Source organism: Symphalangus syndactylus, chromosome 12, assembly GCF_028878055.3.
Source record: "Symphalangus syndactylus isolate Jambi chromosome 12, NHGRI_mSymSyn1-v2.1_pri, whole genome shotgun sequence".
Classification (NCBI taxonomy): Eukaryota; Metazoa; Chordata; class Mammalia; order Primates; family Hylobatidae; genus Symphalangus; species Symphalangus syndactylus.
The window spans coordinates 88,822,980-88,837,032 of NC_072441.2; the positions used below are offsets into that span (position 1 = coordinate 88,822,980).

At 40.8% G+C, this 14,053-nt stretch overlaps 1 protein-coding gene across 4 annotated transcripts in view; it reads right to left on the reverse strand.

The window, feature by feature from the left end:
• Positions 1-8,050: 8,050 nt before the first annotated feature.
• The window catches only part of SLAMF1 (signaling lymphocytic activation molecule family member 1), a 39,488-nt gene continuing 33,485 nt past the window's right edge, over positions 8,051-14,053 (reverse strand). For all 4 annotated transcript variants that reach the window (XM_063626992.1, XM_063626991.1, XM_063626994.1 and 1 more), the window contains 2 exons: positions 12,428-12,520; positions 8,051-10,741 (listed from right to left, as the gene is read on the reverse strand). In XM_063626992.1, the coding sequence (XP_063483062.1) occupies positions 10,691-10,741; positions 12,428-12,520 (144 nt within the window). In that variant the 3' untranslated portion in view covers positions 8,051-10,690. The remainder of the gene's footprint in view (positions 10,742-12,427; positions 12,521-14,053) is intronic.

Below are 14,053 nucleotides of genomic sequence, written 5' to 3' on the forward strand. Positions count from 1 at the left end.
AGAGAGTTGGGTGCACCTTCTATGTGCTTACTGAAGACCCCTCACTTCCTCTGTCATTAGGGTGACTACCCACCCTGGACATTGCCCCAGTGTAATTCATTTTTAATTTCTTTTATTTCAATAGTTTTTGGGGTACAAGTGGTGGTTGGTTACATGCATAAGTTCTTTAGTGGTGACTTCTGAGATTTTGGTGCACTCATCACCTGAGCAGTATACACTGTACCCAATGTGTAGTCTTTTATCTCTCACCCCCCTCCCACCATTCCCACCCAGTCCTCAAAGTCTATTGTATCATTCTTATGCCTTTGTGTCCTCACAGCTTAGCAGCCACTTATAAGTGAGAACATACGATGTTTGGTTTTTCATTCCTGAGTTACTTCACTTACAATAATGGTCTTCAACTCCATCTAGGTTACTTCAAATGCCATTATTTTGTTCCTTTTTATGGCTGAGTAGTATTCCATGGTATGTATGTATATATATATATATATCACATTTTCTTCATCCACTCATTGATTGATGGGCATTTGGGTGGGTTCCATATTTTTGCAATTGTGAATTATGCTGCTATAAACATGCATGTAAAAGTGTCTTTTAATGATTTATTTTACTCTGGGTGGATACCTAGTAGTGGGATTGCTAGATCAAATGGTAGATTTATTTTTAGTTATTTAAGGAACATCCATACTGTTTTACATAGTGGTTGTATTAGTTTACATTCCCACAAGCAGTGTAAAAGTGTTCCATTTTCACCGTATCCACACTAACATCTATTATTTCTTATTTTGGCCATTCTTGAAGGTGTAAGCTGGTATTACATTGTCATTTTGATTTGTATTTCCCTGATTATTAGTGATGTTGAGCATTTTTTTCATATTTGTTGGCCATTTGTATAACTTCTTTTTGAGAATTATCTATTCATGTCCTTAGGCCACTTTTGGATGGGGTTATCTGTTTTTTGTTTGTTTGTTTGTTTTTTTGCTGATTTATTTGAGTTCCTTGTAGATTCCTTGGGATGTGACATTAGTCCTTTGTCAGATGCATAGTTTTTGAAGTTTTTCTCCCACTCTGTGGATTGCCTATTTACTCTGCTAATTATTTATTTTGCTGTGAGGAAGATTTTGAGTTTAATTAAGTCCTATCTATTTCTTTTTGTTGCACTTGCTTTTGGGTTCATGGTCATGAAGTCTTTGCTTACGCCAATGTGTAGAAGGGTTTTTGTGATGTTATTTTCTAGACTTTTTATGGTTTCAGTTCTTAGATTAAGTCTTTGATCCATCTTGAGTTGATTTTTGTATAAGGTGAGCGATGAGGATCCAGTTTCATTCTTCCACATGTGGCTTGCCAATTATCCCAGCACCATTTGTTGAATAGGGCGTCCTTTCCCCAATTTATGTTTTTGTTTGCTTTGTCAAAGATCAGTTTGTTTTAAGTATTTGGCTTTATTTCTGGGTTCTCTATTCTACTTCATTGGTCTATGTGCCCATTTTTATACCAGTACCATGCTGTTTTGATGACTACAGCCTTGTAGTATAGTTTAAAGTCAGGTAATGTGATGCCTTCAGATTTGTTCTTTTTGCTTAGTCTTGCTTTGGCTATGTCGGCTCTTTTTGGGTTCCATATTAATTTTAGGATTGTTTTCTCTAGTTCCATGAAGAATGATGATGGTATTTTCATGGGAATTGCATTGAATTTGCAGATTGCTCTTGGCAGTATGGTCATTTTCACAATATTGAGTCTACCCATCTGTGAGCATGGGATATATTTCCATTTGTTTGTGTCATCTATGATTTCTTTCAGCAGTGTTTTGTAGTTTTCCTTATAGAGGTCTTTCACCTCATTAGTTAGATCTATTTCTAAGTATTTTAATTTTTTTGCAGCTATGGTAAAAGGGGTAAAATTCTTGATTTGATTCTCAGCTTGGTCACTGTTGGTGTATAGCAATGTTATTGGTTTCTGTATATTGATTTTGTGTCCTGAAACTTTACTGAATTCATTTATCACGTCTAGGAGTTTTTTGGATGAGTAGGGTTTGATACCTTGTACAATTATACCATTGGTGGACAGCAACAGTTTGACTTCCTTTTTACCAATTTTGATGCCCTTTCTTTCTTTCTCCTGTCTGATTGCTTTGGCTAGGAGTTCTAGTACTATGTTGAATAAAAGTGGGGCATCCTTGCCTTCTTCCAGTTCTCAAGGTGGGGGAATGCTTTCAACTTTTCCCTGTTCAGTATAATGTTGACTGTGGGTTTGTCATAGACGGCTTTTATTACCTTAAGTTATGTCCCATCTATGCCAATTTTGCTGAGAGTTTTAATCATGAAAGGATGCTGGATTTTGTCAAATGCTTTTTCTGTGTCTAATGAGATGAGCATATGATTTTTGTTTTTCACTCTGTTTATGTGGTGTGTCACATTTGTTGACTTGTGTATATTAAATCATCCCTGCATCCCTGATATGAAACCCACTTGATCATGGTGGATTATCTTTCTGATATCCTGTTGGATTCGGTTAGCTAGTATTTTGTTGAGGATTTTTGCAACTATTTTGATCAGGGATATTAGTCTGTAGTTTTCTTTTTTTGTTATGTCCTTTCCTGGTTTTGGTATTAGGATGATTAGGTATTAGCTTCATAGAATGATTTAGGAAGGATTCCTTCTTTCTCTGTCTTTTGGAATAGTTTCAATAAGATTGGTACCAATTCTTCTTTGAATTCCTGATAGAATTCAGCTCTGAATCCATCTGGTCCTGAACTTTCTTGTTGTTGGCAATTTTTAAATTACCATTGTTTTTATCTTGCTGCTTGTTATTGGTCTGTTCAAAGTTTCTATTTCTTTTTTTTTTTTTTTTTTTGAGACAGAGTCTCGCTTTTTCGCCCAGGCTGGAGTGCAGTGGCACTATCTCGGCTCACTGCAAGCTCCACCTCCCCAGTTCACACCATTCTCCTGCCTCAGCCTCCTGAGTAGCTGGGACTACAGGCGCCTGCCACCACACCCTGCTAATTTTTTGTATTTTTAGTAGAGACGGGGTTTCACCGTGTTAGCCAGGATGGTCTCAATCTCCTGACCTCGTGATCTGCCTGCCTCAGCCTCCCAAAGTGCTGGGATTACAGGCGTGAGCCACTGTGCCTGGCCCAAAGTTTCTATTTCTTCCTAGTTTAATCTAGGAGGACTGTATGTTTTCAGAAATTTATCCATCTCCTCTCAGTTTTCTAGTTTGTGCACACAAAGGTGTTCATAATAGCCTTGAATGATCTTTTGTATTTCTGTTGCATTGGTTGTAATATCTCCCATTTTGTTTCTAACTGAGCTTATTTGGATCTTCTCTCTTCTCTTCTTGGTTAATCTAATGGTCTATCTATTTTCTTTCTCTTTTCAGTGGACCAGGTTTTTGTTTCATTTATCTTGGTATTGTTTTTTGTTTGTTTTAATTTCATTTAGTTCTGTTCTCATCTTGGTTGTTTCTTTTCTGTTGCTGGGTTTGGGTTTGGTTTGTTCATGCTTCTCTAGTTCCTTGAGATGTGACCTTAGATTGTCTATTTGTACTCTTGCAGATTTTTTGATATAGGCATTTAATGCTATGAACTTTTCTCTTTGCACTGCTTTTGCTGTATCCCAGAAGTTTTGATAGGTTGTGTCACTATTGTCGTACATTTCAAAGAACTTTTAAATTTCTATCTTGATTCTATCACTGATGCAAAGATCATTCAGGAGCAGATTATTTAATTTTCATATATTTGCATTGTTTTGAGGGTTCCTTTTGGAGTTGATTTCCAATTTTATTCCACTGTGGTCTGACAGAGTACTTGATATAACTTGGATTTTCTTAAATTTATTGAGACTTGATTTTTGGCCTGTGTTCCATGTTCTGATGAGTAGAATATATATTTCACAGTTGTTGAGTAGAACGTGCTGTAAATATTTGTTAAGTCCACTTATTCTATTTATTTTCTGTCTTGCAATATATTTTCCCCCCTTTAGCTTAAGTTTATGTTAGTCCTTATGAGTTAGGCAAGTCTCTTAAAGACAGCAGATACTTAGTTAGTGAATTCTTATTCATTCTGACATTCTGGATTTTGTAAGTGGAACATCTAGGCCATTTACATTTAATGTTAGTATTGAGATATTAGGTACTATTCTATTCATTGTGCTAGTTGTTGCCTGAATATCTTGTTGTTTTCTTTTTCATTGTGTTATTGTTTCATAGGTCCTGTGAGATTTATGTTTTAAGAAGGTTCTATTTTGGTGTATTTTGAGGTTTTGTTTCAAGATTTAGAATTCCTTTTAGCAGTTCTTGTAGTGCTGACTTTGTAGTGGCAAATTCTCTTGGTAGTGATAAATTCAGCATTTGCTTGTCTGAAAAAGACTTTATCTTCCTTTCATATATGAAGCTTAGTTTTGCCAGATATAAAATTCTTGGCTGATAATTATTCTTTTAAGGAGGCTAAAGTAAGGATAATTACTTCATTTAAGGAGATGAAAGATAGGACCCCAATCCCTTCTAGCTTGTAGGGTTTCTGCTGAGGAATCTGCTGTTAATCTTACAGGTTTTCCTTTATAGGTTACCTGATGCTTTTGCCTCACAGCTCTTAAGATTCATTCCTTTAGATAACCTGATGACTGTGTGTTGAGGTAATTATCTTTTTGCAATGAATTTCCTGGGTGTTCTTTGAGTTTCTTGTATTTGGATGTCTAGATCTCTAGCAAAGCCAGGGAAGTTTTCCTCAATTATTCCCCCAAATTAGTTTTCCAGATTTTGGATTTCTCTTCTTCCTCAGGAACATAGATTATTCTTAGGTTTGGTTGTTTAACATAATCCCAAATTGGCTGGAGGCTTTGTTCATTAAAAAAAATTTTTTTTCTTTGTCTGTGTTGGATTGGATTAATTCAATAGCATCGTCTTTGAGATCTGAGGTTCTTTCTTCTACTTGTTCAATTCTATTGTTAAAACTTTTCGGTGTATTTTGCATTTCTCTAAGCATGTCTTTTATTTCCAGAAGTTCTTATTGTTTTTTATTTATAGTATCTATTTCTGTACAGTATTTTTGTCCATATCTTGTATTATTTTAAAAATTTATTCAAGTTGGTTTTCACCTTTCTCTGGTGCCTACTTGAGTAGCTTAATAATCAACCTTCTGAATTCTTTTTCTGGCAATTCAGAGATTTCTTCCTGGTTTGGATCCATTACCGGTGAGCTAGTGTGATCTTTTGGTGGTGTGATAGAACTTTGTTTTATTATATTGCCAGAATTGTTTTTCTGGTTCTTTCTCATTTGGGTCAGTTATGTCAGAGGAAAGGTCTGGGACTCAAGGGCTGCTGTACAGATTCTTTTGTCCCACAGGGTGATCCTTTGATGTGGTGCTCTCCCCTTTCCCCTACAGATGGGGCTTCCCAAGAGCTGAACTGCAGTGATTGTTATTGCTCTTCTGGGTCTAGCCACCTAGTGGACCTACCAGGCTCCAGGCTGGTACTGGGGAGTGTCTGCAAAGGGTCCTGTGTTGTGATCTATTTTCAGGTCTCTCAACTATGGATACCAGCACCTACTCCAGTGGAGGTAGCAGGGGAGTGAAGTGGATTCTGTGAGAGTCCTTGGTTGTAGTTTTGTTTAGTGCATGGGTTTTCTCAAATGTTGGTTATGCTAACAGTGAAGTTGTCACATGGACAGACTCAGGACCTCTGGTTAGCCAGGATGCTACAAGTGGTGGAATTAGCTGTTGTTTTCTCCTTCCTTGGAGCAGGGCTGTTTTGTTATGAGTTGCTATAATGGCTTGACTTGATTGGCCTCCAGCCAGAAGGTGGCGATTTCAAGAATGCATCAGCTGCAGCAGTATAGGGGGAATACAAGCTTGCCCTAAGGTCACCTGGATAAGTATTTGGGTTTCTCAGATGATGGGCAGGGCCATAGGGCTCCCACGATATTATGTCTTTTGTCTTCAACTACCAGGGTGGGCAGTGAAAGACCATCAGGTGGGGGCAGAGTTGAGCATATCTGAGCTAAGACTATCCTTGGGCAGGGCTTGCTGTGGCAACTGTGGGGTATGGGGGTGTGGTTCTCAGGCCAATGGAGTTATGTTCCCAGGGGGATTATGGCTGCCTCTGCTGCTTTGTACAGGTAGCCAGGGAAGTGGAGGAAAGCCAGTGGTGACAGGCCTCACCCCACTCCCACACAGTCAGCAAGGGCAATCTCACTCCTGCCATGCTCCCCCAATAGCCAACAGAGCCAAATTTATATCCAGGCCTCTGGTATGCAGGGCTGGGATGTTGCCTTGGGATACTAACCTCTCTGCTGAGAAGGCAAGCAGAGCTTTCAGGCCTCACCCCTCCCTGCCTGCTGTGGCTTCTGTGCTCGTATCTGCACTTTCTATTCATCTCCACAGATCCTGGCCAGGATAATTCGTACTCAGTCAAAATTATTACAAAGTTCAGCTGGAAGTTTCCTTCTCCCTGTGGCCCTTCCCCAATTCCACTGGCAGCCCTCCCCAAGAAACCCTGTGAGATAAAGTCAGAAATGACTTCCCTGGACTTCCTGGGGGACCAGGAGTGCCTGCAGGGCTCTTCCCACTGCTTCTTCTACTTTTATATTTTGCTTGGCTCTGTAAATTCATTTCAGCTCTACGTAACGTTAAATCCTTCTCCTGTTATTGGATTTTCAGGTTTCCCCAGTGAAGATGTGTGTTCAGAGGTAGACATTCCCCCTCTCACACTTTAGGCACTCACAGTTTTTCAGCTATTTCACAGAGTTTGCAGTGGCAAGCCACTTCTTTCAAAGGGCTGGTGAATTCTTTCAGTTTTCCTGGTATGTTCCTGCAGCAGTTCTTGGAGCAAAAGTTCATGATGTGAGTCTCCACACATGTTCGTCTGAGTGAGAGTTGCAAGTTAGTCCTGGCTCCTAGCTGCCATCCCCTGCCCCAGGGTAATTATTAATAGCATCTTTTTTTATTTTGCAGTGGGTCTCAGTAGATCACTATGTGATCTACCTGTTATAATACTTCAATTGCCTGTGTTCTTTGTATCTCCTGCAGGATGACAAGCCAAACACTTAGTAGGAACTTAATAACTTCGTTGAATGAGTGAAGCATTGAGTAGAACTAGAAGTCTTCTGTGAAATAAACTTAGTACAGTTAACCTTTTAGAGCCTCTCATCAATCCCACATTGGCCTCCTTATTTCCTTTCAGCCTGTAAGAGCTGAGAAACCAGCCACAGATGCTAAGGTTGGGTGGATTGTGTTGCTATATCACCCTCTTGTGGCTGGTGTGAGAAACTCATCACGAAATCCTTTCTGTGGTATAAGCAGTTCTATAGATCTCAACCCAGATCTCATTTTGGTTTCTGGTTAGATGTGGTCATCACTATTTTTTTTAAAAGTTTCTCAGGTAATTCTAATATTTAGGTAACCTTGGGTGCTACTGGCAGGTTTGGGCCATGCTTACGTGACCAGGTGGCCACCTTTGACGGATCTACTTCTTGGTATATAGAAGTGCATTTAGTTTTCTCAAAGCTCACCAGGGGGCCAGCATATCTCTAGATCAGTGATTCTCAACTGGGGGAGATTTTGCCAAGCAGGGGACATTTGGTAGTGTTTGGAGACACTTGATTTTCACAATCAAGGACAGGGCATGTGCTATACACCCAGTGGGCCGAGGCCAGGGATGCTGTTAAACACCCTACAGTGCACAGGACAGCCCCATGACAAAAAAATCATCCAGCCCCAAATGTCAATAGCGTGGCAGTTGAGAAACCCTGCTCTAGATTTTGTCCACAAGGGGAATTTGGCGGAGTTCAGGGAAGGGAATTACTCTGGCAGTGACAAAAATTAAACAATCTTTTCAACACAGTTCTCCATGTGGAGGGTGGTTCCTGACCTTTGGTGAAGGGGATGCCAAGCTAACCCTTGTCCACCTCCAGGAAAGGGACAACCTCACATCCTATCTGATCAAATCTGCCTCCTTCAGCATTTCATAACTATGGCATGGAGACATAAGGCCAGGAAACACATCATGCCATACTACTGTGTTATAAATCCTTTAGGAAACACAAGACAAAAGTGCAATTTCCTTGATGGACTGGCTGTAATTTATTCATTTCCAAAAAGTAGAAACATAAACTTCAGAAGAAGAATCAATTCACAGTGGCTTCTCAGCCAGCACACACCACCTCCTGTAACAATCACATCCCCGCTGTGTGAATGGAGGAAGCGTCCTGAAGAGCCTGGAACTGTGCCCAGTTGTACTTCAGAACATCAGTCCCTTCAAACCGAGAATGGGTGTGTTCCTCCTGACTTCTGTAGAATTCAGACATACTTGGTCAAAAGAAAACAGCATTAGAGGGGAAACACGGGGAAAACTTACTGTTTTAAGTCTGAGGAAAAGGCAAGCTCCCGCTCTCCAGAGTGCCTTTGGGGGGAAACTAGAGAGTGGTGAATGTATCACCAGACGGGGTTGTTTTACCACTTGTAACCATGGTCTAGGGTGAGAGGCATAATGCCAGTGCTGTTTGGTGGGTGGCCCAAAAGACTCCCTCCCCAGTGAGGTCTTGAGCCCAGGGGTTCAGGATACTTGGAAGTGATAGCCTCTTCTTCACCCTTTGTTTCTGCCCTTCCATCAGGTAGAATTCAGCTACTGGAAAAACCCAAGTGCTGGGAACTGAGCTTCTAGAGCAATCTGAGTTGTAGTAAAGGTCTCATAAGCCCAGGGTTTACAAATCTTCATTAGTAGCTCCACAGTTTTGAGGGTAGACAGTGAATGAGGGTAAGGTTATACAAGGGTGGCATAGTGGATAATTGTGAGGCTTTTTTGTCTGCCTAGCACCTGAATCCCACTTCTATTATTTGTAGAATTCCTTAACTCATAAGAAGTGAAAGTGGAAAATGCCAGATATTCAATTCCCAGCCTCCCTTGGAGATAGGACATGGACATGTGACCTAGGATTGGCCACTCAATCCCAGACTTTGAATTATAAGCTAGAGATGAAAGGATGAAGAAGGGACCCTGGAGAATTCATTTTCATGGCAGACAGTGCAGCAGTAACAGTAACGTCAAGTTTCCAAGTCCAGCAGAGACAGTGAGGCAGTGGTAGAGTCTGTGCCTAGTGCTGGGGACAGTGGCTGTGCATGAACAGGATCGTCATCCTTGGGCTGGTTTTGTAATTTTGGCTGTGCTCCCAGCCACAGCCTAGTCTCCTCTTTTCCTGCTCACTTTCAAAGCATGGTTTCGCAGAACCTTCTGGAAGTTATTGGAACCAATCAGTATCTTTTCAATAGGTTCCTTTTCCACATAAAAAGGCCAAAGCCAGCTTCTGTTGATTGCAACTAAGAACTCTATTAAAGAAGCTGGTACCAGGAAACGAGATGCACTAAGCAACAGGCTTACAATGTGAATTGACCTCATAGAGGAGGTAAGATACAAGGCAATAAGGACCTGAATTTTGAGCTGGGAAGTTGGTGCCCCTTATTATGCAATGGTATGATAGTGGCTGCTTCTTACAGTACTTGCCAAGTTTATATAAGAACCAATAAGAAAAAGAAGGGCTTAAATTGAAGACAGCCTGTCTGAAAGCAGAGAATAGGAAAAAATATAAGACTTTACTTAAAAAGGCTCTTTCTGCCTGCAGCTTGCAAAATAAGTTATTGAGCATTCAATGATTTGAAGCTGTTAGACCAAAATAACTTAATTTTCTACTAGAAGATAAATTTAGTGTGAGGAGAGGTATGCAGGGAGTAGAAAGTGCCTAGGAAAGACCTTGACCTGCAATATCCTTTGAAGCCCTGGATATAAGATAGGTTCAGAATCTGGTCACAGAGAGTCTTAGCTGAGGTTCCAGGTTTGTTGTTCAAGGGAATCAACAGAGAACTGGGATTTAAACATCATTTTGAGAAGTGAAAAATCACCACGGGACAAGTTCCTCTGAGTATTCCAAGCTCCTTTGTAACAGCACCATCAAACATTTGCTACTTTTTTCTTTAAAACTGAATGCCATTTGCACAGAACTGTACTTTTAAGGCTCTTACATGGTTTCCAGTCCACTGTTCAAAACTCAGAGATATCAAAATCATTTTTCTGTTTATTGACTTTTTAGCTTCTGGGTTTTGCAAATAAAATAATATTCTTAGCTTCCTTTATACAATAATATCAGAGTGTTTTATGTATAATAAGAAATTCACCCTTCAGCCTCTATTCGCTCTTTATCCTGAGAGAGAAACTGAGGCACAGAGGCTTGATCAGGTCTGCAGGTTATCATGATCAGCTCCCAAAACAAAGTAAAGATGGCCAAAATGTAAACTTTTCCAGACTTTGTGACTGGTGGTCCAGTGCGTGAGATAGGTACTCAGATGTCCTGGCTTTCAGTCTTTGATTTTTATTATCCAGTTCCAGCCAAGAGCAAGATGCCCAAAGTCTGAACTCACATTACTGTCCATTTCATCTGCTGCAACACAAAGATGGAACGCTGTTATCAAGTAACGCTCTGTTCTGCACCTGCAGCCACTGCAGAGCAAGCTAAATTCTTGGGAAGCCTCACTTCCTTGTTCATTGCACAGATGTATGTGGAAGAAACATCACCAGGGAGTTGATCTGAGAAGGGTACAGACGTGTAGCATGTCTGTCAGAGGAAACTTGGGGCCTGGGGCCAAGTTCAGTGTTCATTTTGGTTTTTCCATTTTCCTTCAGAAAGTCCCTTTGTTGGGTCTCTGGTGTCAGCTCTCTGGAAGTGTCACGCTAGCATAGACTGTGATGGAATTTGTTTCCTGGGGACAAAGCAGAAGTCTGTGAGTAGAGGGACTGGATATTCACCTCACAGCATGCAAATGAAAACAGCGCTGCTGAGGAAAAGGAAAGGGTCTCAGAGATCATGGCTTGTGCAGGGTCTGTCACAGACAGGGCCTTGCTGGGACAACACTTGGGTTCCCACACTGCTTCTCCACCTGCAACAAGGGCCACAGCTCCCTTCCAAGCATAAGCATGCCATTATGGGGAGCATGATCTGAGGACCAGCACTCAGTGCCCTGTCTCCCTCTTTGCCCTCTCCCCTTCCATCCCCTTGTTAGGAAAACCATTTGTTTTGCTGTTACATATGGGTCACAATCTGGGAAGCCAAGGGAGTTGTAAATTATTGAGTTCTTAAAAAGTCTAGTGGGACTCAAAGGGAGAAGAGAAAAGTGGTATTGGCAGGAGAGAGGAAGGGGAGAAGAGGGTTATGTGCAAAGATCTCTCATGTCAAAGAAACAAAGAAAAGAGAATTTAAGGGGTTTTGCCATAAAATGTTAACTGTAGCATACTGTTTTTGTCCTTAAGTAAACTTCATTAAAAATCTATATTTTTTTTGAAGCTTTTGAAGGCAGGTTTATATTTTTACTTCGCTCTTAGATATGACTGTGAACTGAGAATGGACCTCAAGTTGAAGATCGATTTCATCTTGTAACAGGGCACCTGCCCAGGCATTTCTGAGTGAGTGTGTGTGCAGTAGGAGTTTTGAAAAATAAGGTGGATGCAGGCATTTGTGTGACCTTTGTGCCTCTATAATCCTGGGCTCTCTTCTGAAAAAGCCCAAATGGAGCAAAGATTTCAGCCCAGAATTTATTTATATTCATTCAGTAAAGGAAAGATTCCTGTCAGAAGTAAATTTAGTCCCTGCTGATCTTGCAGTAGGGTAGAAGATGCAAGTCTCATTTTGAGCTGCACCTCATCTTCTCTTCTAGGCTTAACACCTACGCAGATCTCCACCCCTAAATATTCTGATCAAATGGGGCTGGACAGAGTCTAGGCATGAGCATTTTTACAACGCTTCCCTGGTGATTCTGTTTTGTAGCTGGAGTTGAGAACTCCTGGACTCCAGCTGCTGTTCTTAAACTTGAATGTGTATCAGAATTACCTGGGGTGTGGGTTTTTTTAAATACGTAGGTCCTTGGCTACTCTCCATAGACATTTTCATTTAACAGAATCCAAGGTGGAAGGCCCTAGGAATCTTTATTTTTAACAAGTACGCTGGCCAATTCTGATGTGGTCCTTGGACAACTCTCAGAGAAACACTGGCCAGCAGGGGGTGAGCAGTGGCCCTGTGTGAACAGGTATTGGGGGTTTCATGGAAATTGGAAAACCAAGGCCACAGAGACTCCTTTCTGCCTGCGTGCTGTGGCCTCCCTTCCCCAGTCCAGGACTCGTCAATCTGTTTCATTTCATTTGTTTTTGTTTTAATTTTTTTTTTTTACCTTTATTTTAAGTTCAGGCATACATGTGCCGGTTTGTTATATAGGTAAACTTGTGTCATGGGGATTTGTTGTACACATTATTTTGTCACCCAGGTATGAAGCCTAGTGCCCAATAGCTATTTTTCCTGATCCTCTCCCTCCCCCCACCTTAAAAAAAAAACTTCCTCATTTTCCCCTCCTCCATGTATTCCCTCTCTACAGAGAGTAGGCAGAGAGATGTCTCACCTGGACAGACTCTGGGACAGGCTCTGTGGCAGCAACATATATGGTGGTGCAAGGGTCCTGAGCTGGGAAGGGGTCAAGTTTCTTCTGAAGAGGCTACAAGAGAAGCAAAGAAAGCAGATTAGCTGAACAGAGAGAGCTAGTTCTCACCCAACTCTCTGATAGAGAAGCACAGACTCAAGAAGCCTTGAGGTAGAAAGTTCCTTCGAGTCATTTGGTCCAACCTCCTTCTCAGATGGGAATTCTCCCCCAAATTCTCTGGAACTCAATTCCCCAGGCTTTGCTTGGACTCCCCAAGTGGCGTCTTGGAGTGCACAACCTCCCAAGGCAGCCTCATCCATTGTCAATGCTTCCCAGATGTTTTAAATGTCTTCCTCACAAGAAACTGAAATTGGTGTGGCTCTTACAGGGGCAGCTGGAGGGGACAGAATAGCAACAGAATTTAGTCCGTCTCACTCATCTCAACGGCTACATGCAGAGTTCTTGCATCCCACACTGCCATTCCTACTCTTCCTCCTCCTCACATATGTCTTCTCATTTGCCTCACAACCACTCTATGTGTTAAATACTGTTGTTACTCACACTTCACTGATGACAAAGCTACAGCTCAGAAAGATCAAATGTTTTCCTACTGTGTACATGCAGGAAGTGTCAAAGCCAGGAGTCCCCTGCCCTAAGCTCTTTTAAGGTGCATGTCCTTTCTATCACTATTCTTTTTTGGTCACTCAACTTATAATGACCTATCCCTTACTTAAATTCCTCAGGTATTTAAAGTCTAATTTACATATTTTGGCACTCTATGCTATATTTAAAACATTCTGATATATTTATATGTTGTTTCTCCAGTCTATACATTCCTTGAGAAATAAGCTATATATTTTTGTATTCCCCACAGAACAGTATTGGACACATAAAAATAAACCCTTCAGTTGATATTTGTTGATGTTACTTTGAATGAATTAAAATCCACAATACTTGGACAAAGACCTCAAAATAAATTGAGACCACATCCTTGTAAGATGCGGATGCCATCACTTACAATAGGGAAGTCATTAATTCAACACATTTCGGGGACACTGGTTATGGGATAATGCTGCTGTCCACTCTCCCTGAATATAGAGCCAGACTTGAAGCCATACCACCTGTGTTTTAATGCAAGAAAACTTGGAATTTTGTCATGTGATTGAAGAGTTAAGGAATTAGGAAAGTTTATTGGAGGAAAAAGGGATGGGACATAATTTTTCTCTTCATATATTTGATGAATTGCCGTATAGAAAAGGAATTCAATTTGTCTGTAAAGTATCTCAGGTTTAAACCAAGATTAGGATTTGGGGAAAATATTTTGATTCAATATAATGAAGATCTTTCTAATAGTAAAAGATGCTCAAATGTGGGATTAATTGCCTTGGCAGGCAATGAGCTCCTATAGTTATAAGTGCTCGGGCATGGTCTAGACCAGTGCTGCTGACTTTTATTATGCATACGAATTACTTGGGGATCTTGTTAAACGGTTGATTCTATTTCAGAAGATCTGGTGCAGGGCCTGATTCTGCATTTCTAATAAAGTCCCAGGTGATGCTGATGCTGCTTGTTCACAAACTATATTTCGGTAAAAAGGAGCTAGGCAAC